The 26344-nt window shown below is 41.0% G+C and overlaps 1 protein-coding gene across 1 annotated transcript in view; it reads right to left on the bottom strand.

The window, feature by feature from the left end:
- WDR70 (WD repeat domain 70) overlaps nucleotides 1-26344 on the bottom strand; it is a 275742-nt gene that overhangs the window by 89308 nt on the left and 160090 nt on the right. The window contains exon 10 of the mRNA XM_090037959.1: nucleotides 20813-20987. Coding sequence (XP_089894085.1) covers nucleotides 20813-20987 — 175 coding nt within the window. The remainder of the gene's footprint in view (nucleotides 1-20812; nucleotides 20988-26344) is intronic.

Raw genomic sequence — 26344 nt, 5'->3', positions numbered from 1 at the left:
GCTAATGTAAACAGTTTGGCTTCATGGCACAAGTATGTACCATGAAATACTTATGGAAGAGGGACAATGGGCACATTAGAAAACTTCGAGAAAAGGATGAATTTCTATGATGTATGGAAGACAATTAGGGACATAAAAAGGGGGAAGTAAAGGATCTAGCCATGAAGACAAAGCCATAGTTCTTAATAGCCAGGAATATTAAAAATGGAAGCTCATGCTCAGAGAAGCAAGGAAAGAATATACCTAATGACAAACGCTTGAACATGGGATTGAAGGTGAGCAAAATGGGTAATAGTGAAGATAGCTGGAGTATAACAAAGACAGGAAATGACAATCAAAAGTATCTCTACCCAGAACTACATCACAAAAATTATCATCCTAAATTAGCCCTGTTCCTCAGCCCTTCCAGGAGAGGAGGCAGAAGGCAGGCATAGTGGTGCATATTCATTCTACATGCCTCAGAAATTTAAGCTACTTTCATCATAAGAAGTACGTGTAACAAATGAAACTTTTGAACTTTTGACCATTTTTCAAGAATACATTGTTTCCTAGTAAGCTGACATCTTTCCAACTTTCTAATGCTTTTAAATATTTTCCTATATTTTGCTGAACTACATATAACTGAAGCAACATATCAAAATGAATCTCACGGCCAAAATTTTCATAACAAAGGGAGATGTTTATTACAGTCAGTACTAGTGTCAATTTTGACAAGTTCTACAGGAGTCCTAAAATAATATAATTTGACAGTTACCAAAACTGGTACTACTTAGGGTAGGGACATGTGTTCATTTGTAGTGCTACAAAGTGCAGAGGCACTAGCTGGAGAGCTACAAAGTTTCTACAAAGTCAGGGAGTAATAGGGAGATGCATCTTGAGTCCTCCCTGCCCTGTTTGGAAGGAGGGAAGAAGGGGAGGGAGGAAGGAAGAATGGAGGGCTGTGGGATGCTGGGGGGTCCCAGGGAATTCTGTAACACTACATGTAACTGTACAGGTGTTACACTTTAGCTGGAAATACAAGTTATCCATGAAGCATGATCACTTATGCTCCACAGAGCATGCTGAGCTGTGCCATGATACATGTACAGATGTTGCTGGATACTGTGCCCTGAATTGGGGCATGTCTGCAAGCAGTGGGAAAACCTGCAAGCTTAAACAGATTGAGATCCTTAAATTTCTGCAAAAAGTGCATTTTTAAGACCTTGGTACTTTTATGTATATATTTTCTGAACAGACCAGGTTTTCAAAATTCTTTTTGAAATATGGAAGTGGGCACAATATTCCAGTAGTGATCTCAAAATGCAAAAAAATAAAAAAATAAAAAAAATTCCAAAGCATGAACTTTTACGTCTTTGCAAATGTGATTACTTCACTTTTTTGTTACAGTATTTTCTCACACACCCACATTTTCAAGTATCATTAGCAGGTGTTAAATATTTCTAAATATGGTGTTTTCAACCTGTCATTATCAATTACAAACAACTTAAAATATATTTAATAGCTGCATGTTCTTATTTGAGCTGTCCTAAAGTTTTGTGTATTCATATATTTGTTCATGTTTTTTAGCTTTTCTATTTATTTTCTCTACAGACAGATTAATGTATTGTCCCAGACCGAGCGATCATCTTTACATGTCTGCCATACAGATGCTCTGGTAGTGATTTTCCACATTTATTCTGTTCTAAGGCTGAAGAGTACTAAATACAGAATTTCTCTTGTAGCTAAATAATTTTTTGTGAAGGAGTTAGGAATTATATTGTAGGAAACAATGGTTCACTGGCATAAACAGGGCCAGCTTAGAGGAGGGGTGGGGAGGAATCAGGGCAACTGCCTTGGGCCCTGCGTTTTGGAGGGCCCCGCAAAGCTGGGCGGAGCAGCGGCTCCACGTCCAGCCACTTGCTCCCTCCCGCCCCCGCCTACTCGGCTGCAACTGCTTTGTGTCCGGGCCCCATGGGACTGGAGCGGGGGCGGGGCCCACATGGGCTGATTTGCCCCAGGCCCCACACCCTGCTCAAGTGGCCTCTGGGCATAAAAACAGATTAGAAGCTATAACAGATCTTTCACCATCTACAATGCAGTTATAGTACTTCTATGAGGTAGCCTGCAATAATTGTTTTACAAAACTCCTTCATAAAAATGTATTACAAAATTGAAATAATTAAAAACCACAGTGTGAAATGTTTGGTCTTACAATTTCTGAATTCTGAAGAGACAGAAGCTGACACATTTTAAAAACCACAAAGATTAGTTATAAACAAACTCGAAACTGTTTTAACCAAGCAGGATGAGAGATGGTTTCTCTTGTCTTCTACTGAAATGGACTTAAAGGGCTGATTAAAAAAAAATCATCTGTTTTATTTAAAGGTTTCAGGGAAGACTGCTAGGGCAAGACACCTGAAACATCTCACTAAATGTGATTTTAGACAAGGCAGCCAGCCAGCTGGCTTGCCAGCCTTAAAGAATATGAGACAATGCAAAGCAAGGAGAAAAATGCCTCTTGCTTTTGCTTTTTCACCCATCTACTATTTTCTAATCACAAACAACAGTATTAAGTAACAAATAGTTTCTCACTATTAAAAATGAGTTAATCAAGAAAAGATGTCAAGAATCACATTCTGGGAAGATTGCTTCTCAACAGTATTTTTAAAATGTTCTCCTAGTTTTAAAAATGAAGCCCATCTGAGGCTTTGGGTGTACTGTCAAACTTCATAACTGAAAAAAAATAATCTATGTTAGCCAACAAAAAAAGATAAATCTCACTAATAAAAGAAAAGTTGCTGGACAGTATTCAGTTGGCTTACCTTTTGATTTTTACATTACATGTGAATAAAGTCCAGAATACTGGTATAAAAGAAATGTTCCTTTTCATCTTTATATAAATTATGTATCTATCCAGTCCCACAAAACTAACATGTTGACATGCATTGCTAACCTCTCATGTTAAACCGTATGATATTTCCCCATTGAAATACATATTATACTGCTTATTCTAAGCTAAAGACACTCTTGCTTCTCCCAATAAAAATACTGACTTCTTCCAGACTCACTTATCAGCTATTGTCATAGGTCCCTCCACCCTCTCAAAAATGAACTGATTCTGAACTATGAGGATAGCTGCTTTCATGAATTCCTGTTAAAACTTTACACCTAATAAAATATTAATATTAGTCTCACGCTACTGTTCAGACCTGCAGGTCTCTAAACTCACCCATGCAGATAGAACACTTACAAAAACTATGAAGGGTGCCATATAAATTAGAAATATTTTCTGGATAATTTACAGCAAGCAACAACCATGGGCAAGTTCAGAGAGGACACAGAGAAGTAAAAACAGTACAGCTGCCACAAAATTATTTCAGTTGCTCTTAAAAACCACTTCGCACATTCTTTGAATCTTCAAAGTCCACAAAGTTGAAAACCCTTTTCAGTAACCTTAAAAAGTTTACTTTAGGTTTATACTAAAGTCCAAGTGAAATGAAGCAGAAATCTACATTAAATTAGTGTTTGTGGTTTAATAAAACCTAAACTCAAAACTGTGTTGCTTTTAAATCATTTATCATACGTAACTCAAAGAAAGTAATCCGCTTTTTTGTGAGAAGTGTCTAAAACTTGCATGTATTACACAAAGAAAGAAAAGGACTTCGCAGAGAAATATGAAGTGTTTGTTTTTTGCTAAGCATGCTCCTGTGATGTATACACAATGTATCCTACTGGCTGCTATTGTGAGGTATTAATTGTTTCACCTATTTGATTTTCCCATGACTAAATACTGCTACACACCGGTCTGCTATATAAGCATTCAACATAACATTAATTGAAACTGCCCTTTTTTGGGGGGTGGCTGAGAACACTTGAGAGGTAGGAAGCTTGTATGTTGCAATATATTGTGTAATATACATAATGTTAAATTGAGAGTACTTCCTGTTTATGAGGTTCATCAGCAGGGATCAGCTATCACTGATAAAAAAATTGCAAACTCGCTGATAAAAAAATTGCACATTCTCTGATAAACCCCCCCAAATCCATGATTAAAATTAAAGGCCCCCACAGTGCCCCCCCCAGCCTTACTAGTGCCCCTCACTCCCCACCCACAGCCTCCCCAGCCTGCTGGTACCCCTCACTCCCCCCACAACAGCCCCCCAGACATGCAGGCACAGGCACACACACCCCAGCAGGTAAGTGCGTGTGGGGGGAGGGGGCTGGGGGAGCCAGATCAAGAATGGGAGGTACATGTGGGCGGGCAGGGACAGAGTGCGCCTGGGGATGCATTGGCAACATCTCCTTCAGTGCTTTCTCATACTTTCCTTCTTTCCTGGGGAAGGGGGACGCTGGATGCTACCCGATCCACATGGCACACTATGGTGCCTCCCTGCCTTGCAACTCAGCTCATTCTCTGTGCCTGCTCTCAAGGGTGGGGCTGGGGGAGGAGGCGGCAACAGCAGTGGTGCCCCTCTGTGGGCTGCACACGCACTACCTGCCTGGGGTGGGGAGGGGACATGGTTTGCATGCAGCGGCCGGCACCACCACCACACCACTGCGCTACCTTCCTGCAGCCAGTCACACATCTGGCTCTACAGGCAAGCAGCATGGCAGTGATGGCGGTGGTGCGGTGGCGGCCACCATGTGCGAACCCCATCTCCCTACAAGAGTGCCCTCCTGGCTGGTGGCATATGGATGGGGGCTGAGAGAAAGCAGTGTGGGGGTGCCATCTGCTGCATGTCAACTGCCCCTCCCCCCCAGCCGGGCAGGACACAGAGGGGCACTGCTTTAAAAGTCTACATATGCTATTTTACAGCAATTTTTAAAGGATCCACATTTGAAACTAAAAAAGCCTCTAGAAAACTAAAGTAAACTGTTATACGACTAAAAAGTAAATTGCTCTGTTATTTATTTTACAAATTGAATAAGATTTGACTCATCTTTTTTCTTACAGGCAAGGCATTTACACTTAGAATAAATGCACCTGATTGGGGCCTAAAAGATATAAAGCTGCTACATGTCCACAGTTCCAATGCTTTTGGAAGGACACTGTTTCACTTAGGTGGTCCTATTAATAAAAGTTTAGCTCTAATCATGTTATTCTAGATGTCATTTGCTGACATAGTAAAAACAGTGGAAAAGGAACACAGAACTGATACTCAGGTATTGGCTTATGCTTTTATAAATTTCGAGGGAAATGTATCCATTGCTTTACTGTATGTACAAAACTCAGTTATGATCCCTGGGTGTAGTTCACAGTCTAATGGAACAAGGAGCAAATTGGCACATACCGTGGAATTAAGAAATTTGATGTGGAAAGCTACCAAGCAACCAGCATGGTTATGGCTTTATAACAAATTGATAGGATTCAAATACGATCCTGATACTATGGCTTTACCTCTTCAAATTGAAGTTATGGTGAAAGCAAGGATTTAGTGTTTCCTATTTTTGTATTAGGAGCATGAATTAATGGAACTATATTACTCCCCCACGTAAATAGACATTGGGCTCAGAAAACTGTAGATGGATATGAAGCTGTATTCACCAGCATGTATGAACACCACTCAGGCTTTATTTGTTTGGAATATATACTGCAGCCTCTGTATGTCTTAGTGCGGACAATAGGGGTATGTCAGTATACCGTAGAGCTTGATCGATAATAAGTCCATTCTTATTGATGTTGGAAAAGGTTGCATCTGTCTAAGAACCCGGTGTCCCATAGTAAGGGTAAATGACTGGTAACTCTTCCTGATGGCAACATTTGCCTATGCTAGGTGATTACTTCAAATCAGTATGACATAAATTATATTTGGAATAAGGTCATCCAACACAGTTTCACCTTGGGATATGCAATATATAAAGATCAGCACTCACACCTTGTTCCATTAGGTACTTCTTATGCCTTACTGCAGAGCCTTTTAACCCATCCAGAAATTAAGCAACAGGTTTCTGATGTAATAACTGGAGCAAAGGTAGTTTATTTTCAAGTCCATCATGACAGTAAACAAATCATAGATGTCCTCACTCGTGCCTGTGACATAACTAAACACTCTTGATAGGAAAGCACTTTTGGGTGGTCACCCACAGCAGATGGAATGTTGAATATAGAACTACACCCGCTAAACATTCTTTCAATCATAATGAAAATCATATTTTTAGGAATATGCCACGTGCATTTGGATGTGGCGTATGTATTCAAAACTACAAGCCATTGCAACCATAAAGTCACAATACCTAGCTTTACAGATGCAAAGCTTATAAAAAAATGTGGCCCATTCTCCCCGAACACCTGAAAGGGCTGGAGGGGGCAAATGTAGTATTGCAGTTACTATAAGTGCTTTGATTGATTATATTACTATTTTTCTATAATGAAATATTTAACCATTAAGATAAAGTTAGCCTTGTTATGATTTACTTTTTATAATAATGTGATCAGTCATTATTAGTGTCCTGGAATTAACCATCTATTTTAAATTTCTTATTGCTTAGCATAAATATATTGGACATAGTGGTCTCATGATTTTAACATATTTGACTTATTGGTCTCCCAACTTCAGACTTTAGAACTGCAGCGGCATTGAGTCAGTAGTTAATGATTACCAAATACTAAATCATGCTTCACCATGATGGCTGAACATTGCAAGCGAAAGCCCCCCTGAAGATTGCAGAGCACAAAGCCAGAAGATCATGACCTACCCAGCCTGCCAACAGGACAAGAGGATGACCTTCACGTCTGACTCAGCTGAATCCATAGGTTTGTATGGACAGCTATCACTATAAAGAATGAACACAAAGACAAGGCTTTGGGTCTTTTTTTCACTTGCAAGAAGGAGTTTTGGGCATGTACAACAAGACCTGACTCCAGCTCTCATGGTCAGCCTGGCTGGCTACTAGACTGACCTGAGCAACTTTAGAACTTGGCAACACCTTAACCTTTGTAGTCTAACTTCTGTGTGTGTGTGTGCGCCTGTCTCTTTTGAATGAATGGATGAATGAATGAATGAGTATGCATGGGAATGAGTGAAGCAAATAACCTTACTATTCTTATTCTTTTCATGTTGCATGTTTTATGTTCCAATAAATGCAGCATTGTGCCTTTTCCCCTGATAAGATTCTGGCTTGTTTTTAATTTGCACTGTATGCCCTATGCATACAACAACGCTTATTACTGTTTCAGCCCTCTATATAGAAAACAAGAGCTGCATTTCTTCTGAAATGCACAAATAATGGACAAGCAAAAGAATAAATATCCCGGTGACCCAAGAGCCAGGCAGGATGGAAAAAAAGGAAAATAAGTCAAGAGAGTTAATTTTGTTTAAATTTAAACTTGTTTTTCTTGGCAGTTTTATAGTTATATTTATCTGCTTTTAGTTTCTTTTGCATCTTTCATGTTGAAGTTTATATGATTTACCAGTTTTTTCTCTCCTTGTGTCTCTACACCACATTTGACTATTTTGTTACATATGCTTGTGCTTGTTTATTGTACTTTGCAAGGTCTTTCATTGTACATGTACCTTCAAGCAGCAGGTGTTGCAGTCTGCGGTTGTGTGCCATAGTCACAGATGGTTGAACCAACGGTATAGCTCCGCTTCTTCATTAGTTCTTTGAAGCATCCAACTCTGGTGCATAGGCAGTTGAGACATTGACACCTTTTCCATGGTTCGTCACCCCCTGGCAGTAAGGACTCAGCTGCTGAAGAGTTCATTTATCCACTATCAGGTATTTTCTTCAGCCTCCACTCTACATCTGTATTTATGTTTCCTGGGGTCTGGCAATGAGAGGTTGGGTGCTGGTGATAAAGCTTCTGCATAACTTCAGATGTGTGTGTGCTGTGGGATGCAGCAGGTGCCACATCCTTAAGTTTCCTTCAATCATCCTATCTTGCTGGTCACTGCTTTTCTGATGTCAGGAAGAACAATGCCAATTAACAGGTACACACTGCTTAGGTAGATAGGCTTCAGACATCCTAAGATGCATTGGCAGCTAGTGTTCAGAAAGGGGTCAAGGCACTTAGTGTGTATGGATCTCTCCCATACAGGGTGCAGCATGTCTGTGGAGTACCCCTTCTTTCCTTGTGTTTCCAGCCTGCCATGACCTGGATCTTAAAGAAATAAAATGGGGAGGAAGTGATTGTTACCAGAGGAAGCACCCACAGGAAGCACCACGCTGGAATAACTTGTTTTATTCCTTTTGGCTTTTATTCAGTGGTTTACAGGTTTAACAGGGAATTCCCCTCTAAAAAAGGGGGGGAGGGGTGAATGACAGTCCAAAGGGTTAATCTTGAATCTCAGCTGGGTCACCCTCTGTACTCAGCGGAGGATCTCCAGCCCCTTATACTTGGGGCATTAAGTGTGGTAGTATGCTGACTTGCTTTTGTCGGCATTGAAGGATCAAGGTCCACCGGGTCCCTTCTTCATCTCCTGCCCAGCGAAGGGAGTCTCCGGGCTTCTCTGTCTTGCCTGAGTCCTAGCCTGCTCCCCCCCCCCCCCCCCCCGTAATTTAAATAAAGTAAAAAGAAAAAACAAGAAAAGTTTCCTTTTGTTCAATTCCCACCGCTAATTAACTAATTAGCGGCTTGTTACAAACACTGCTCGTCTTCTTTTGCCGAGCAGCTTCAGCGTGCAGGCTCCATGGCTCTCCTGCGGTCGGGGCTTGCTTGCTCAGCTCTCAGTATCCCTTTTTCCTCGAGGTCCTGGAGTCACCCGGACTCTTCAGGGGTCTGGGCGGGGGGTAATCCCTCCTGCTGCCCCTCTGGCTCAATGTAGCGTCCCCGATCTTTAATGCTGGCCGCGGCTCCAGCATGCGGCACGGCCCTGCTTCTCCCTGCACTCACCACTGCTCTGATGGAATCAAGGCAAGATAAGGCGAAGTCTGGGTTCTGGGATCCCTCTGATCCTGCACTGGGGTCTCTCTTCCCAGATCCTTCTATCTGGGGGGTCTCTCTCACAGCTCCTCTCTCTCTTTCTCTGTGGTGCCCGAAGGCACCCTTCCTCTTCTTCCTCTCCTTTTTATCCTCTGGGGTTTAGCCGCCATTGGCTCCTTAGGGCCAGGGGCCTGCCCTCCTCATGGTGTAATTATTTCCAGCTACCCCCTTTTCCTTAACAACAGGGTCTCAATGAGAACCCTGTTACACAGGGCATGCATACTTAGCAGAGGAGAGGCTGAGAACCAGAGCAGTAGTTCGGATGGTTAAGGGGTTAGCTCCCCATTTCGAGTTGGTGGGCTTATACAGAATGTTGTTCCAAGTGCTCACCTTCGTTTTTGTTGTTATGACACATTCTTTGTATGAGAGGTCGATCAAGGTTGAACCAAGGTTCAGCCCAAGCAGGGCTGAGAGCTATGCAGAGTGTAAGATGAACTGGGCAATACCAAAGGATGTGGGGGCTGCCCACCACCCCACAGCTGTACCTGTTTGGGCTGGGGGGCGGGGTCTGGGGCTGGGTCCGTGAGGTGGTGGCTGCTGCTTCCCCCAATGCTGAGTGGCTGGGCTGACAGTCCTGGTGTGGCTCACAGCCCTGGCTCCTACCTGCCCAAGTCAGCTAAGCCGGGCAATGGTGGATTTCAAAAAATAGGAGCTTCAAGGTAGACTTGACTTTTTTTTTCCAAAGGCTATGCTCACCTAGGAACTCCTACCACACTACTGACTACAGTAGGAGTTCCTAGGTAACCATAGCCTTTAGAAAAAAAGTCAAGTCTACTGTTAATCTCCTATTTCTGAAACCCTTAGCCACATCACCACAAAGTTAATGTAGTATATATGGGGAAGTATATTAATACTGAAGCTAGTTAAGTACTTGGAACCCAAACAGAGTGGAAAACCAGTTTCGAGGTGATAAACATATAGGAAAAATTTAAATTTAAATGGTAACCAGATATATTTGAAGCAAATTTCTATATTACATAGAACATATGTAAACATATTACATAGTTTAATAAGAATGAAAATTATATGCTGTGCCTTGCTAAAAAGGTGGCATGAGTTGTTATACATAATTAGAAAGATTAATAAAAAAATCAGGCGTCGGACTAAATAAATTAGAATCTGCTTACAATTTATATTTTACAAATATGCACAATTCATATGCATATGTATTTACAAATACATTGCATATGTATTTACAAATAATACTATATATATAAAACTAGCTCCAAACCTATTTCTCTATCTCATGAGAAATTTAACCTTGTTCAAGGAAAGCAGCTGTTCCATGGATGTATCTGGTTTCAGTCTGTGTAGTATCACTGCAGTCAGACATTAAATAAAACACAGCTGGAGAATGCTCCGCCTCTTTCACCACCCTCTCCACTAACTGTTTAGTATCAACATCTGTTGAAAACAAGCTTTATGTAATACATATATCATGAACAAGAATTCTTTTTCACTTAACCAAGAACAAATTGAGGTATGATGATCTGAGGTCTCTGCTATACTTATATTTTGATTATGGGTTTTATAATTAAAATTCAAAGAGATTCAGTAAAGACAGTCAAACTAAAGAGGTTTGTTTTTAATGCAAGTAATTTTCAAATGATGTGTTTGTGTTGATAGGAAGACAAATGTCTATTTAGACTGAGCACAGGCTTAAAAAGCTATAAACTGCTAAATTTCAATTGAAACTGTGAAAAGTGCTCTTTTTAGTGATCACAGACAAGTTATCTAATTCCTTTGGGCTTGTTTCATCATTTATAAAATGGTCACATCAATATTTCAGTATTGTTACTTTTAATAAAGTGATACCCGTAAAGTGATGTGAAGACAAAGACTGGCATTCTTATTGATACATAAGCATCTCATATAATATTCAGAGTCATTACGCTTATGGGTCAAAACACTGGAGCAAATTTACCCCTACTATAATCCAAATACCTTTAACAAAGGTTTATCACAAAACAATGTGACCCACACACCAATTTGAGTTTCTAATCGAATTCATGAATTTTCTGTAAAAAAAAATCAATATTTAACTAAATCTTAAATCATGAAAAGCTCCAATTAGGTGCTCTTGAGGTGTTGAGGTTGGGTGCTGCATAAAAAGCTAACTTTCTAAGCACTTCTTTGAGATCAAATCTGTCCAAATGCAACACAATTTTGGAAGGCAGATTTTCAGGGGAAAGTGCATGTCGTAAGCAGGGAAGTTGATTTTTTGCCCCAAACAGAAGCATAGAGAGATGCTGTAAGATGGCTAGTGTTTCTCTTCCCTCCAGTAGCTGCATGGACGATGGGATAGAATCCAACAGGAGCAGATCTTGGGAAGAGGGGGAGGCTTCAGTCACACTTCACCTTAACTCCTGCTTCACTTAAAGTTTAAAACCAACTGCTCAGCAACAGTAGTGGCAACTGTATTTAGACAGTGCTGAGGGAGTTAACTGACTTCATGGATCATTATAATGAGTCCTTCTAAGGATTAAAACTGTAGCTTTTACCTGATTGATAAGGGGAGGGTGAGTCATCTGAAGATCAGGCTCTGTCCCTGCTCTATGTAGCCATAATTGGAATATTTTTGTCCTCATTCTGCCTTCCCAAAAAACAGGGTATTTTATTTGAGGGAATGCGATATGCAAAAAAAGTGTTAGTTCTCTTTTAAAAACAGAGAGAAATTACCTCCCTTTACATAATGTTTTCCTCTTAACTGTTTTTTTTTTCTAGACAAGAGTATTGTGTAAGAGCTATGATTTATCATAGCTCATCTTCATGTTTTACAGCTTCTCAACTTCTGACCTTTTAAGTTATTCATTTTTTTTAATTAAAATGATTAAATTTACATTTTTCTTCACAGAACTGAGCACACGTTCACATTTTTCTCAAACATGTAAGGAAACAAATATGTAAAAGTAAAAATCAGCCCCTAGTTAGTGCTAGCTCTCACTCTTCAATAAGGTTGTTCTGGAAATACAACTCTTTTTTCCTAAGAAGTCTTATGTTTCGAAAGTTCCAAAAATTTAAAATAATTCATTTAACAGCTTCCTTGCTAGGAACTACCCAAATCCAGATGATCAGATTAGAACTATTTTATGCTCTGAATATTTCGAGTTACATGAATTCTAGGATTCTTTGTAATAAAGCAAATTTGACACCAGGGAAGTTACAAACAATGTGTTTCTCTTTGTTTTTATTAAATTTACAAATACTAGTGTGCTGTCTATCCCCTCACTTGCCTTGAAATAGCAACAAATTATGAACTTCAACAAATAACATTCATACCCTAAACTAGCTTCCTATTGCAGATGCCAAATATAAAATTCTTTTTCTAAATTTATAGATCCTTCCATGCTCTAGCACTAGTAACATGCTTCGCTTGTTTCAGTGGTGTATACACTAGAGTAACTAGAAATCTTCACTCTGGGAAGACCACCTCTGAGACCCATCATCTTGTTAGAACTAAATTTAGAAGCTCTGTTTTTCACTTCCTACTTCTGCTTATAATAGGCACAGTTCTCATCTTCCTTAGCTTATAAAAAATACAAACTAACAATAGACTAAAATAGTGGTCCTCGATTTTACTGGCCCCATGTGCTGGATCAGTGGCACAGGGTAGGTCACTGGGACAGATCCAGTGCAAGGTCACTCTGCAGATGTGTTCTGGTGTCCCAGTGTGACTGTGTGCTGAATCTGGCCATTACATGGATGTATAACCCAGAATGAGGGCCTCCCCCAAAATTTGACAGCAGGGGAGTGATGGCAGAGTTAACTGCAATAGCTTTGGGAGCATTTACCACAAGTGGGACTGGATGATATGACTCCATAGACCAGATTTGTCCCATAGACCAGAGGTTGAGCACCACTGAGCTAAATATTTAAAGACCCTTGGTATTTGCATGGATAAGGCTCTCAATCTAACCTGCTATATTTTACAATTATTAGTATTATATAAATAATATCATTATGCTCTGTTTAATAGGTCTGTTTTTATTTTTTATACACACACAAATTTTCATAGTTTCATAGTTTCTAGGGTCGGAAGGGACCTGAGCAGATCATCTAGTTCGACCCCCCGCCATGGCAAGAAATAATGCTGGGGTCAAACGACCCCAGCAAGATGTTCATCCAGCCTCCTCTTAAAAACCCCCAGGGTAGGAGCCAGCACCACTTCTCTTGGAAGTTGGTTCCAGATCCTAGCCGCCCTGACTGTGAAGTAGCGCTTCCTGATATCTAGCCTAAACCTACCCTCTGCCAGCTTGTGACCGTTATTCCTGGTCACTCCTGGTGGTGCTCGGGGGAACAGTGACTCCCCCAATGCCTGCTGATCCCCCCTGACTAGTTTATAACAGGCCACAAGATCCCCCCTCAGCCTTCTCTTTTGGAGGCTGAACAGGTTCAGGTCCCGTAGCCTCTCCTCACAGGGCCTGCCCTGCTGTCCCCTGATCATGCCAGTGGTGCGCAGATAGAGATTTTTTGTGCTGATACCAATGGCTGTTTTTTAACGAGCCATATCAGCTGATACTGATCCGATTGCTGATATGCAGCCAGGCAGCATGGAAAGCAGCATCCAGCTGGTAAATCTTGTGGAGGAAGGAGTGAGGGCAGAAGGAAGCGGAGCGGGGAGGGGGCAGACCAGGCCCACTGCAGTGAGGGAGGGAGTGGGGCTGGTGCTGGGGCAGGGTGGGGCACAGGATGGAGCCACGCCACATCTGGAGAGTGGGGCAGGCGGCTCCCACTGCTGTACATAGGCTGGGGGCAGTGCTGGGCTCTTCCTGGCAGGGGGGCTGGGCCGAGATGTGCTTGGGGCCAGCGACAGTGGCGCTGGGAGGGGGGGCTACAGCAAATTTTGGAGTGGCTGTATCCCCCCTCGTAAGCCCCCATCATAGCACTGCCACTGCCTGCCTCAAACACAGCCCTGGCCCAACCACCCCAACAGGTAAAGCCCAGCACCACCCCTGACCCCAGCCTGCAGCAGCAGCTCACCCTCACTATGCATGCAGATCTGGGGGGCACATGCCCCCCCATGCCCTCCTGAAATGTGTACAACGATGGGTGGGAGCTGCTTCTCCCTCCCCACACTCCCCCTGGATAAGCCACTTGCGACTCCGTTCCATGTCCCACCCAGACTGTGCAGTGCCTGCCTCTGCCCCAGCCCCATTCCCTCCCTCACCACAGGGGCCTTGGTCAGCCTCCCCACCCCCGCTTCCCCCAAAACAGACTTACCAGCCAGACACTACTCTTCACACTGCCGGGCTGCACTCCTGGCTGCATGAATGCTGCGGCTGCGTGCATGCATGCGGCATTTATCAGTGATATTGGCCAAAAAAAGTCAACTGCTGATAATGGCAATTTTCCTTTTATCAGTCCTGTTACAATATGGGAATGATGCATTGGTGCACCTTTACTACATTTTCCAAAAAAACCTTTCACTCCCCAGCAACTTCTGTACTACATATTTTCTCTCTGAAAAGTACACCAAAGGACGCATAACACTGTGAGGTAGCTCTTTTCTTCTAATTATACACCGCTCCAAAGAAGAATCCTTCTTGCTATTTTCATCGGGGTGAAAGACCTTGAAATTTAGAACTGCCTCTCATCACTATAACTAGTGTGAACAGTCAGATAGGCTCTTTCTGTAAACTGTTTATTACATAAGAGAGAAATGCACTTAGAAATACAGCAGTGCACATTTTATCTTAGCAGAAGGGAAAAGACTGACAATCATACGCTGTTAGTTTCAGGGTACAGATTGTGATGTACTGACTGAACCAGACGTATACAAAAAAGAATAATATATGTATCTGTTAATATTTGCTCCTGGCAAGCTAGCGTGTGATTTCTAGTTTCTGGATCAGAGGTCTGGCACATATGTGCATGGAATGAAAGTATGGGATATTATGGATATGGAAAACTTACCTTGAGTTTGAAAGGGAAATATAGTATATTTGGAAGTCTTTCATCTTATATTTATACAAGAAATTTCCAGATGTAGCCAGACTGCCCTCTTCAAAGCCTCCATGACTCCATTAAATTTGTTATGTGCTTGGGGGAAATTAGGAGATTCACCTAATGCTTCTCTGTGGTAATGATACTCTGCACAATGACTTATTGGTTCAGAAGTCTAGTTATTTAGAAATGCTCTTAATTATTTCTAGTTATTCTTCCTATTAAGAAATTATGGAAGACTGATGTTAAGAAAAACCTAAATCTATATAAGAAAAAGCATACATACATACATACACACATACATGCTCATGCACTCACACAATACAAAAAAATAGTCCCTTCTTCCTTCTAAAGCTTGGGGAGAGGAAAGGAGGGAAAGGGGGAGCGAAAATGATTATTAACTATCCAAAGCGCAGGGCAAACTCTTTTCATGCTAGTCAGATTTTTAAACCATCAGAAAGCTACAGTATCACCCAAATCTGTACAATGTTCCACTATCTGCGTTGATATAGCCAAACAACAAAACTTTCTTAAAGGTTACAATTGGGTATAGGCATTTTATGGATCTAGCACTGAATTATATGTTTTCTATATGCTTTGTAAATGAGAAGAGCATCCCTTCAACTGTGCAAAAATAAACTCTAACAGTAAATAGTTACAACTTTCAACTATTTGCAGCAAATCTCAGATCTTTCCATTAGCTTTTACTGTACTATCTGGTAACATCAGCTGTAAAATCCATTAATAAGACAGCAAGATAAAGTTTACAAAAATATTTCCAAAAGAGATCTGGATTTGTATTCCAAATTTAAAGCATAAAGATGACATTATTTAAGACAAAAATAAAAAAAAATGAAGAATGGTGTCATAAAGCTTGTATAGATGATATAACTTGGAAGTATTGATTTTTATTGTGCAGTCTTTCTTCAAAATGACTTCATTTATAAAACTTTTCAGAGCTGAAAACAGAAGTCCTGATCACATTTTTTCCTGATGTCATGTTCCAATAAAAGCTTAAAGATTTCAAAAAACTTTCAGGCTAAAACTATATGCAGAACTATATTCAATGTACTTCTATAAATAATTCAAGAATTAGAAAATACTTTTAAGATGAGCCTTAGTAAAAGCAAGGTAAAGATCCCAGATCTGCTAAATTTCAATGCATATATTAGCACCTCTCTCTTTTCTTCCCTACAGGTCTTTGAGGATGGAGTAGATTAAGGACTCTTGCCAACTGGTTGTGGGGTTTACTGTATTACCTCACTTTTGGTAATATTAACATAGGCAGTCTATTTGGATACTGTTGGGTTTCACTGCCATTGTACATTTGAAATTCTGTAAAATCACTTACAGAGCTTGGGCTAAGCAATTTATAACTGATCCAAATACATAAAATCTAATATTGTTATTTTAAATCAAACTGCAGCTTCAAAAATGAACAGAAATAAAATAAAACAGTAGCTGAGTAACAGCTGTCATTTCATAGTAGGTATCTGCTTTTGAGAAAGAGCTGAAAAATAAATGGAATTGAATATAATCACCAACTGTAAGTCTTTCTATGAGACAAAGTTAAAAACAATAAAAAATAATCACTAGGTTCATCAGTCAATCAGTCCATCACCAATGAATCAGGTTAAATAAGAAATATTATCCAGAGAATAGTAAGATGTCACACATTTTTTATTCAGATGTTATTTTATGTAAAAATGATACTTGTAGACTGATCTGATGAAAAGCAAATATTTACTATTTAGTTCATGATTAACCACTAATTATTTACCTTATAAGCTGACAAAACAAGACCGAAATTGAAAAACAGGATTTATTTATTGTGTTCACTGCACAGAAAAGTTGCTTTACATATTCAAGGAATCTTAATAGATTCTTAAAATTGATCAGTTAAGGACTGAATGGAAAAGGGACTGAAAAGTCAGAAGAGTGACGTAAGAAATCTTACTTTATTAGCAAAAACACAGTACTTTTTCCCCTATCCCTTAGGTATCTCAAAATCCTTTACAAACATGAAGCTACCCTTGTAACATATCTGAGAGGGAGGTGTTTTTCTTAATTGAAAAATGGGGACAGAGACAATTCAGAATGTCTGGATTCACTTTATTCCCACTGTTAAAACTTGTGACATAGACGAGATTGTTCAGCAGAATATTTTGAGCTTTGTCCTGTATTTCCTTTGGCTAGCCACCTTTTGAAGTGTATAGTAAATCAGAGCACTACTACTATTCCAAGTGACCAAGTGCTTTCACAGCTGTGTTAAGACAAGCAATAGGATCATCAAGGTCTTTCCCATCTCGTTACATCTCTCTGCATGTTTTCATGTCCTCCCTCCATTTGTCTAATCCCCTCCTTCAATTCTCAGACTATTTCAACATGCCATTGTATAACCGACTATATCAGACTATCGTTCACTCATTATTGGAAGTCTGAGTGAAGCTGCTTTTTATGTTCTTTGCATCAGTAGTTTTTAGCTAGCTAACACTGTTAAAATATTTCTAAGGAGGTGACAAATAGTTTTGCTAATTTGCATTGTACGTGCATATATGAGCATGAACCTTAAGGAAAAATCATGCACAGCCAAGATTCTGTGAATGAGAAAACACAGATTTATGAAAAAGTGAAAACCCTACGGCAGGTGATTACAATGGATCATAATCATACTGAGGAAGTTTGAAGAAAAGCAAGACTGTTGAAGTGCATTTGGCTAAATTCAGTTTTAGAAGGAAGATACCAATGTCTGTTTCATAAAGACCAAAAAAAAAAAAGCGCTCCTCCAAAGCATTTTTTACTCTCAATACATACAGCTGGGAGATTTGGAACTCCACCAAAAAAACAACGGAAACAGAAAACTGAATGAAACATTCATGGATTTGTGGTGTTAGTAAGAAGTAAAAAAGGGAAATTGATCACACACCAAAAATCAATTGCTAGACACCACACTGCAATTTGAAAAGTACCTTATACTATAACTGATGGCCATAGCTTATAATAAAATGGCAACCATGTCTAAGAATAAGGAACAGCCAGAGAAGATGTGCAATTAAGGCAGGGAATTATCAATTTCAGAAAATAATTTCAATGAATAAAATTGTAAAATAATACAGGTAGATCAAATGTTTATGTGGCTTTGAACAGTAGACAAAATGCTACAGATATTTTAGAATCTACCTTATTGTGGTGCTCATTTGTTCACAGATTGCAAACAGTGCCTAAACTGGTGACTAGTATTAGGAGGATATCTCCATGGATGGCAGAGTGGGCCCTAAAGTCTGGCACAGGAAAGGACTTCCCCCACGCCTAGCCTCTCCTTTATGTGGTCATGACAGTCCTATGAAGGAATGATGGTGTTAGTTTCCAACCTCAGTCTTGTAAATCCCATTAATTCACAATGGGCCCAGGTGCTCACTGACACAGTTCTTAACTGATCAAATGTGAGGCTTTATGACAAGCATTTGTCCAGTCTGACACTGCTTTTGTTAATAACCAATAAGCATAGTTTTCACAAATTTCTGCTTTGAAAAGGTTTCACTGTAATATAGCACACATTGTCAAAGCATATAGGCTGTTCCAAGTCAAAAGAATGCATGATGAACAGGCGCACTAAAAAAAACTTCTAAAAATCAGAAAACCCATCTCTCCTCTATATTTGTGTACCAAATGCATACTGGTTTTCCCTACCTCATGGCTCTTCACCGTTTTGCAAATGCCTATTTCCCTATCTCATTTCCTACCAATTCATGCCCATCTTGGCATTTTCTTGCTCTCCTTCTACATACACCTGTGTCTTCTCTTCCATGTACGTTCCCTCCCATGTCCTTTGCATTATTTCGTTCCACCAGCCCCCTTCTAATTCTTTTTCAGGACCTTCTTTACATAGCTTTAACAACAAAAAGTATAAATTGAAACAAACATTTGAGAGCATCATTCTTCCCCTTCTCCTGCTCCCCCCCCACCAAGGATTCCACATTTTGTTCTTTTTTTCTTTTCTTTATTGTTAGTGAAATGATTTGGCTGTTTATGCTGCATTATCTATTTATATGATCAGGCTGCCTTAATGAAATGTCCGATTTTAGTGATACAGAAATGTTTTTGTGTTGAGCTGTAATAGCTTCAGTCATGTATGCTACAGGAATGAAATTAGAATGACTACTTTAATGAAGGCTGCTTTGTGCATTTTTTTAAATATATCAGCAAAACTGAAGAGAAAAATCATCTTACTCTTTAGGAAAATCCAAAATCAAAAGGACTTCCATTTAATTCTAGATAACCAGTTTAGTCTCCTGTAGTTATGAAGAGGTCATTTGGTTGGAAAAAAGAGATAAAGATTTCTCTTTAAATTAGTCGATCACCATAAGCTGCACTTGATCATCACTGCAATATGTTATCTTATAAAGACACACAAAGGTTCATAAAGAATAAGCAGACTATCACTAGCACTATTGTTAAAGCGATACCAAAAAGCTTAATATTTCAATACTGTACATGTTTAAAGCAACAGTATACACAGGTGATGAAAGCCAGTCTCTGAAAAATTTATTGTTCTGCTAGAACAAGTTTACACTTGGAATGAATTCTAAAAACTCCATGCCATTAGGAAGTTTTAGTGGGTTTATAGTGGAAATAAAAACAGAAATAAAAAAATATATGACAATCCAAAATATAGAATGCATTTTGAATGTGATCAGTGGAGGTTTCTCCTTTTTTTTTTTTTTTTATATCGGCATACTTTCCCATACCCTTTGGAAATCAAGTTTAATTTAACTTTGGGAAGAGGTCCCTACATTGTGCATTCTCTCCTTTTCTAAATTAAATTGTTGATAAACATGGTTGGCTAGGTTGCTAGAATGATTATACAAAATTATTCACTGAAACCCTTTTCTTCCATTAAGATATCATATTGTATGACCATTATAATGCTTTCAATGATTTACAACATCAACTTAACTCAAAGTAATTGTTTCTACCAATTAATACAATATCTTCCAAACAAATTGATACTTTTTTGATATTTTATATTTCTTTGCCTAGTGCCTGTCACAATGAACTCAAAAGGAGCTGAAGATAGGCAACAGCTCTCAGATCAAGGCAGAGTACAGATAAGGTATTTACTCACCTTGCATTTAAAATCTGTAATAACATTTTGATTGGCACAGTGGTAATTTCTTTTGAAAAATTCTATCTTTAGAACTGGCTTGGCTTGGTACCACCATTATGCAAAAAAATGGAGACTGATAAATCCCGAATATATTGTGTTATATTGTAATTGCATGAATTGTTACCAGTTGGGAGTTTCATCCTAAGGTGAGACATTTAGGCCAGCTGAACTGAATCTATTTCACTATCTTGCACACCTTTAAGAAATTTTGAATTCTTTGTCTTCTAAATCCTTCTGAGGACACAGCATAGCTATGAAGTATTGGGATTTACAATCAGTGCCTGTTCAGATTTGCTTTCATATTAAATGTTTCAGAACAACAAGAAAAGCAATTTGTTTGTAAGGTTCATTACCACAATTGTGCATTTGAAATCTATTTTCCTCCATCAGCCAGCAATTGGACAAATTATTAGCTTTGACACAAAGCCCTACAACTTACTGGTGATTTATTCAGTGCTGATGTGCATATTTTTAATGGCATACGAGGCAACAGAAAATGATGTCTTTATCATCATGGAGTTAAATTTAAATAGATCAATTTAAAACATATAATCTTTTTTTTAAACAAATTGTTAGCTAGTCAATTTCCTGCCAGTGTGTATTTGGGCTAAGGTGACAGCAGGCTTTGAGTTAGCAGCAATGAAACAGCAGGGGAAATACCAAACCTCATTTATGAAGTGCTTGCTTTTCGGAAAAAGTAGTTCAAATAAAAAAACCATTAGAACCGATTTCAACAGCTTCAAAAATGTAGTATATACCCTAAACTAACAATTTATCTTGCTAAAGTATATTTGACTTACATTCAAATTCCTATCCCAGATCTGGATGGAGCCATCCTGGCAGCCAGCTGCAATAAGTTTACCATCTCTGCTGTATGTGCAAGTTGTAGGAATCACCCGTTTTCCTTGAACAGACCGTGGTTTAAACACACCTTTGTGCTTTTTCTCATTGTTAACATCCCATGTTCTCACGGTTCTGGAAAGAAATTTAAAGAAAGAACTGATTTACAAACAATTAAAACATAGTAACCAAATTCTCTTAATGACTGTCTCTTTGGGCAGACATTTTCCAGCATAACTGAACTAAAGTACGCATGGTATTGTTTTCATGTAAATAAAATTATATGACTTCAAATTAATATATAAAATATAGTATGATGGTCAAGTGAGCAGCATATACAAAATCAATTTGTAAACTGACCTTATATCCCATTCTCAAATTGCCCAGAGGTGCAATACTCCCATTCCTCCAACACTTACAATATACAACCATAAAAATTCAAATAAACAAAGACTGATATAAAATAAAATGTTCAGCAGTCTCACCTGCTACTGAAGACCATGGAAGATAAATTTAGCCCTTTGCTAGAGCTACTAAAATTCTCAGGGCTAAGCATAAATGCTTCTACAAACTTAAGTGGAAATAGGCAAAAATATGCTATTTTTCTGCCTTATTCTGATGCTATATCAACTGGGAAATGCCAAAAATACAGGCTAGCTGCTCATTAATCAGACCCATATTTACTTACAAAGACATTTTTATAGCTATTAATTGTGATATTATTGCAATTCTATAGAGCTGAACTTGGAGTGAAATTTTGAGTTCTGTTGTTAAGGCGTTCCTCAAATGTTTTACAATGAATCATTTATAGAGAATTCTTCTTCACAACTGAGTTTCTCCCACATTATCTGTTTAATAAACATATTGTGGTTTTTTTTTTTTTTAAAGAAAGAACGTATGCCTGGATCTTTCAATGTTTCTTAGCTACACATAAACACACAAATGAGAGAGGGCAGAGATACAGGTGGAATCTTTAAACTGTCTTAGGGACAAATGTTTTCTGTCTTTTTAAAAAGTTTAATTCCTTCCAGATAAAAATTCTAAACTCTTCTGGCATCTAATACATAAGAGTGTTTCAGAATTTGGCAAGGCAAAGAAGATCATTCATTTGGAAAGAAAGAAATCACAACATTCTCAGGACAACCTGATTTGTTTAAACTACACAAATAATCAATACTTACGACTCAAAAGCAAGCAACTCATTGATTCTATTAACAAAACAAATACAACTCTATCAAAGAAGCCATTTTCCAAGAGTAGGACACCAAGACACAAAACTGAAATAGCTGGTAAAGGGAGAGGTTACGTACAACTGTAAAACAAATCAGACTAGCAAATCATTTGCCCCTGGAGGCAAAAAGGTGCTTATAATATTTAAAGGTAAGTATATTCATGGTAGGAAGAAGTCAGTAGAACCAAGTGAAGGAGGTCTCCAAATGTTCTAGTCAAGTCTAGATCAATTACAGAGACTCTCCAAACAACATCTTCTTGTACACTGTACATTTACTAGAATTGGCAACCTATGGTCTGTGGGCTTGTGAATATACTGGATGCAGGCCAGGGCAGCTCAGACAATTAGCAACCCACTCCAGCAACAGCAGCAAAAGAGGCAGCCCTAGGGTCTATTGCCTAACTTAAGCTTACTCTCCCTGCTGCAGCTGGGGAAGCATCCCCAGGGTCCTAGCACCTGCCTTTTCCTATCAATTCCCTGCACAGTACCTACCTGCTGATTGCCAGGAGGTATAAGCCCATGGTTGCAAAAAGTTGCCAACCTCTATTCTAGTCAGAATTATGAGTGTCAGTTACTCAAGATATTTTATTTCATGCCATTTTTTGTTTGCACTTTTACAAGAAATTTAGTTATGTGGTGTGCACAGGAGTCACTAAAAAGTATGGCACTGAAATCAAAATAATATTGAAATTCATGATGATAAAAATGTGCTTTTTATTGTCAAACATGACACAATAAGACACTTCATAAACTAAAGAAGGGTCTTGGAAGATTAAAATCAGGTGGGCTCATTTACTTCAATACATTTAAAGTAAAAAGTAAACCATTTAAAAACAAGGAACAGAGTTATATCAAAAATAGTAACCACAAATTCTTCTACTGTCTTTCTACTAATGATGATGGAGTAGCTACTGAATGTATGTCTGCATTGTAGAATTAACATCAGCTCTTAATCAGGTGACTGTGTCTATTTTACCCACATAACACCACCAAGGAATGAAAACAGAAGTATTAGCAATTTTCATTTCCATTAAAAGTAGGGTGCAATGTTTCATATAATGGCTGTTTTTTAATCACACATTGCACTTCTCAATTTTATTAGTATTTGTATGCTTAATATAGGAGCAGCTGCACTATCAATTCATTTTTAAAAGTACTTAAGTTTATGTTGATCACATCAGCATACAATTACTGAGTAACAAGGAAGATTGAGCTCACAATGTTTCAAACCCTCAAAATCATACAAAACCATAAATTGATAGATAGTGCATCACTTCACAGGATCATACCTATGCTCAACCACATTTCTTCAGTCCATACAAAGATACAGAAATAAAAGTGATCCCTTACTTTTCTTGATTTCCAGGACTCAGCCCCTAGTGATCTGAAGTGTACTTCTCTGTTGGAGAAGTATAACCCCATGTTGCACTTGTAAAGAGCAGCATTGCAAACCCACTTCTGGGAAAAACGCTCTCATTTAACCACACAGGGTACGTCCAGATGACCATGCACATGCCTCTTGTAGCGTCTCAAAGCTCTATGAAACGTGACAAGAGAACAAAAAAATGTTCCCCACGCTGCAAATTTGCAACGCAGGGGCAAAGTTAGACCCCTGGATATCCAGGGGTCAAAAAATACCCTGGGGGAAAAAAGCGAGGCAGGGCACATTCAAAACAACTGGAAGCTCAGGTCGTCCACAGAGAAGCCCTGGTAGCCAGCCAGAGCGTCTCTGTGGTTGGCCCTCACCCCATGTTGAAGCATGCTGCCTGCCTGTGCATGACAGGCAGTGTGCCAACTGCAGGGAACTAGACCTGGGGTCCGTGGCAGTAAGTAGGGGGCAAGGGACTGGGGGGGGGCTGAAGAAGGGGGAAGAGGACTATGAGGGAACCCCCAGCAGCCCCATCCCATCCCATCCCCCGCCTGCTTCCCAAGCCCCCCCCAGATTGCTGCTCCACTCAGCCCCATCCCACACCTGCCCCCCAAGCCCACCTGATTACTGCCCCGCCTGGCCCCATCCCCTGCTCGCTCCCCCAGTCCCCCAAATGGCTGCCCTGCCCAGCCCCAGCCTGCTCTCCCATTGCTGCCCTGCCTGGCCCCAGCATCCTGGCAAAAAAGAGCCCCGCACTCACCTGAAGTAGCAGCTGCCATTGGGTGCACTGGGAACTTGTGGCACAGCCCCCTCCACACAGCACGGGGCATCAGGTACTGGTCCCAGTGGCCTGGTACCCACACTGCCACTGCCCCATTGCGCAGGTGCGGCCTGGGTCAGCGGGATGCTGCACAGCTCCATGAGCTGTCAGGCAGCTGGGGCTGCTCAGGCTGAGTGGTGCCAAGCCCCGGGTGGCAGCCACACCAGCCCCAGCGTGGAGCCATGCAGCACCCTGCCGACCAGGGCTACACCCACGCAATGGGACAGTGGCAGTGCAGGTGCCAGGCAGGCAGGGCCAGTCCCTGCTATCCTGTGTTGTGTGGGGCAGCTCTGCCACGAGACCCCAGAGACCCCAATGGCAGCTGCTACCGCTAGTGAGTACAAGGCTTCTTTTTTCTTTTGCCAGGATGCTGGGCTGGGCAAGGCAGCGATGGGGAGCGGCCTGGGCAGCAGGCAGGGAGTGAGGCTGGCAGGGGTTGCTCCATGGTCTCCTCCTCCCTGCAGCCCTATATATTGGCCAGGAGGTCCAAGGACCCCGGCAGCTGTGGCTACTTCTGGTGAGTGCAGGGCATTTTTTTTTTTTAAAAATAAAGTACCAGGAGGCTGGGGCCAGGTGGGGCAGCCCTTGGGGGTCTGGGGGTACAAGAAGAGGGTGGGACTAGGCAGTGCAGCCATCACAGGTCACTGCAGGAGCCAGTGGGGGATGGGGCCGGATGGGGCAGCAATCCGTGGGGCTGGGAGGGCAAGTAGGGGTGGGACACATGGACCCTGCAGGGAGGAGGGTGGTAGCCCCTGCGGGGGCCATGCATCCCCTGTTGGTTGGGATATAGCCCCTACTGGGGCTCTGGGGCCCCTGTGGGGGGGATGTGGCCCTGCAGGGGCAAGGGACCCACCCTGAGCAGCTCCCCCGCACAGGCCCCCCACAATCCACCCACACACCCCACAGCCACCCACATCCTCCCACCCGCTTCTGCAAACCTCACATCCCCCCAGCACACATTGTGCATGCCCAGATGCTAGACAGGATGAGACCTGCTGGCAAGAGCTGTGACTGCGGAGACAGCTGTCCCGACATCCTGGTTAGTGAAGGGGTCAGGGGGAGCTCTAACTGCTCTATGGTAAGAAAACCAAAGGCAAACAGCAAAATGTATAGGTATTTAGAATTAATTTAATTATGATGATAGAGAACTGACAGGCTTCCAAATTGCTTTAACACTGTAGAAATATCAATAAAACATTGCCCAACTGATCGCAGTCTCTTGCTCTCTCAATATATATAGTGGTCTTCTGTTTTAATTGTGGAGGAACATGGATTTTGGGGTATTTTACAGAGTGACTTTGGGATTTTTTTTTTTTATCAGGGATTTTCAGTTTTCAAAAAGGGAACACCAGAATTCCTGCTAGGGAGGCCAGTGGCAGGACCCAGGCAGAGGAGCCTGCTCAGAGCTGGAGGCCAACTGGGGCCAGGAGGACATGCTTTGACAGTTCAAAGCAGGCCACCCCACTTGAAACATCTTCCAGGCGACAGCAGCCCAGATGGCCAGGCAGGAGCACATATGGCAGTAGTGCCGCACAAAAGCCAACTCTAGACCCACAGGCCGCTGGCAGCTGGCCCAGTGAAGTCCCCATCCAGGTCTAGCAGGTGCACAGCAGGTCACAGCCAGGCAGCAGCCCCACTGCCAGACTGCTGCAGTGAGTAAAGGGCACAAGGAACTCTCAGTGCTGCTTCAGCAGTCCAGCTGGCACAAGTGGTAATGTCTCCAGGTACCAATTGGCCATGCCTGAGAAGCTCCTGAGAACGAGTGCCCTGAGCTACTTGCTAAGGCAGCTTTTTATACTGATGGGGCCAGGACAGGGAAGCTTTTTATACTGGGGGGGCCAGCACAGGGCTCTAGCTCCCCATGACTGCAGATACAGGAGACAGGCAGGGTTGTTTTACCAAGTGGCACAACTTGCACCACACCAAAGTGCATGTCCAGGCACATGCGCTGAGGCAAAAAGCCCTGGCTCAAATGTGCATCACTTCTCTTTTAGTTGCTGCAAGTGCCCATGCCTGCATGTATGGATGTGCCTATAATGAGCACATGGCATCAAAACAGGTTTACAGGCAAA

The sequence above is a fragment of the Crocodylus siamensis genome, chromosome 3, assembly GCF_052110815.1.
Source record: "Crocodylus siamensis isolate JL-2025a chromosome 3, ASM5211081v1, whole genome shotgun sequence".
In the NCBI taxonomy this organism is placed as follows: Eukaryota; Metazoa; Chordata; order Crocodylia; family Crocodylidae; genus Crocodylus; species Crocodylus siamensis.
Note: the sequence above shows the minus strand (reverse complement) of the source record. Positions and strands in the feature narration are given on the sequence as shown.